This window comes from Papaver somniferum, chromosome 4, assembly GCF_003573695.1.
Source record: "Papaver somniferum cultivar HN1 chromosome 4, ASM357369v1, whole genome shotgun sequence".
NCBI lineage: Eukaryota > Viridiplantae > Streptophyta > Magnoliopsida > Ranunculales > Papaveraceae > Papaver > Papaver somniferum.
Window position 1 is genome coordinate 152,210,040 of NC_039361.1, and position 1,720 is coordinate 152,211,759.

A 1,720-nucleotide genomic window follows, 5' to 3' on the forward strand; every position below is an offset into this window, starting at 1 on the left:
CTTAAACTTAAAAGTTAGCAAAGATGAAACTGGATGCATCCTGATGTAAATTAAAAATAAGAAAAAGTATTTAAAAATGGGTAGGATAAAACTGTTTATATCATGACTATTTTTACATTTTTCTCCATTTAAACAGTATCAAAATTTAAATGTCTTTTTCACCAAGGAATTGTTGATTTTGGTCTTTTTAACCAATTTTGTGAATCTTAGAGGTGAGTAAGGTAAAAATCTCGCCCAATTTTCTGCTCTTTTCCACGGACATTAGGTGGGAAAAGGAGAAACAAGGGCCAGAGAAAATCAACATGCGCATGGGGAACAGTATTGTTCAGCTCAAAATTCAGAAAAACAGTATATAGTATATAAAAAGTAGTACTACGTAGTACCCCGTATGTAGTAAACTACTACCAATATTGTCCATACCTGAATTCATGATACCTTCTTTTTCACTTTAATTTACCAGACAACACAAGTCTGTAAAAAAAGAGCCTGTCTTATTATGTGTTTTCGCAAAACCACTCTCACTTCACTTTCTTTTCCTATGCTTCTTTAAGCTTTATATCTCTCTATAAATACCCACCTCACCAAATGTTATCCCAAACTCATTTGCATCCCATAAATCTTCTACACTTTGCTTTTTCAATCAATCCACCAGCTTCAAATTCTCTAAATTCTTCTTAAACCTTTTTGTAAAGATGCATTACCAACAGCAGAGAGCGGCCGAGACATGGGAGTCATCGAGTTACATGACGACGGCCTCGTCTGCATTCGAGGTAATCCAAAGAGTTGCATCAGAGAATGCAGTGGTAATATTTAGTATGAGTAACTGTTGTATGTGTCATGCCATCAAGAGACTTTTATGTGGAATGGGTGTGAATCCAACGGTTTATGAACTCGACGGGGACTCCGTTACCGGGAAACAGATTGAGGTTGCACTGATGAGACTATTAAGCGCTGGTGGTTGCTCTTCTAATTCAGCTGTGCCGGTTGTGTTTATTGGTGGGAAGTTGATTGGTGCTATGGATAGAGTCATGGCTTCTCATATTAATGGGTCTCTTGTTCCTCTGCTCAAGGATGCTGGTGCCCTTTGGCTCTAGGACACGTACCCTTTCTAATGCGTTTGTTTTTTCTTTCATTTTTAACTTGCTAGCTAGTAGATCATACAGAAGAGAGAGGAGTGGAGATTAACAATGTTTGGCTCCCCCATTTTTACTGTACTTTTATTGAAATTTATCTTCAGAAAAACAATCGTGTGCTTATTTACTTCCCTTGCCATTGATTTTCTAGCTTTTTTTTTTTTCTTTATCTTGTTTTCCTCTGTCTCGATGCAGTGGATAATGTTACTCATTCCGTTTCTGAAAATCAGACTAAACTGAAAAAGTGATAGCATTTATTTTGAGAATTAAAGATTACATTTGTATTTATTTTTAGAGTTAAAATACGTAGACCTATTATTTTCCGAAATTCAGCTTGCAGCAAAAAAAATAAAAATTAAATAAATAAACAATCGGCCAACACAAGAACATAGGACAAGCATGTTTTAGAGTGGCCACTGGAAACTACTAAGGAAAAGAAAAAGGCTCTAAATTGCAAGAAAAAGGAGTGAATGAATTATGTAAGGAGAGGCATTTTCTTTTTTTGGTCTTCATTCTCTTCTTCTTTTCTTTTCTAAAAGTTGGTTTAATCAGTCAGGGTATTTTGGTTTCTTTGATTTATTTCTTTT

General features: G+C 35.3%; 1 protein-coding gene across 1 annotated transcript; it reads left to right on the forward strand.

Moving 5' to 3' along the window:
* Positions 1–574: 574 nt before the first annotated feature.
* LOC113274366 (glutaredoxin-C5-like) lies at positions 575–1,260 on the forward strand. Its single transcript, XM_026523782.1, has one exon. The coding sequence runs from the start codon at positions 693–695 to the stop codon at positions 1,092–1,094; it is 402 nt and encodes a 133-aa protein (XP_026379567.1). The 5' UTR covers positions 575–692; the 3' UTR covers positions 1,095–1,260.
* The last annotated feature ends 460 nt before the right edge of the window (positions 1,261–1,720 follow it).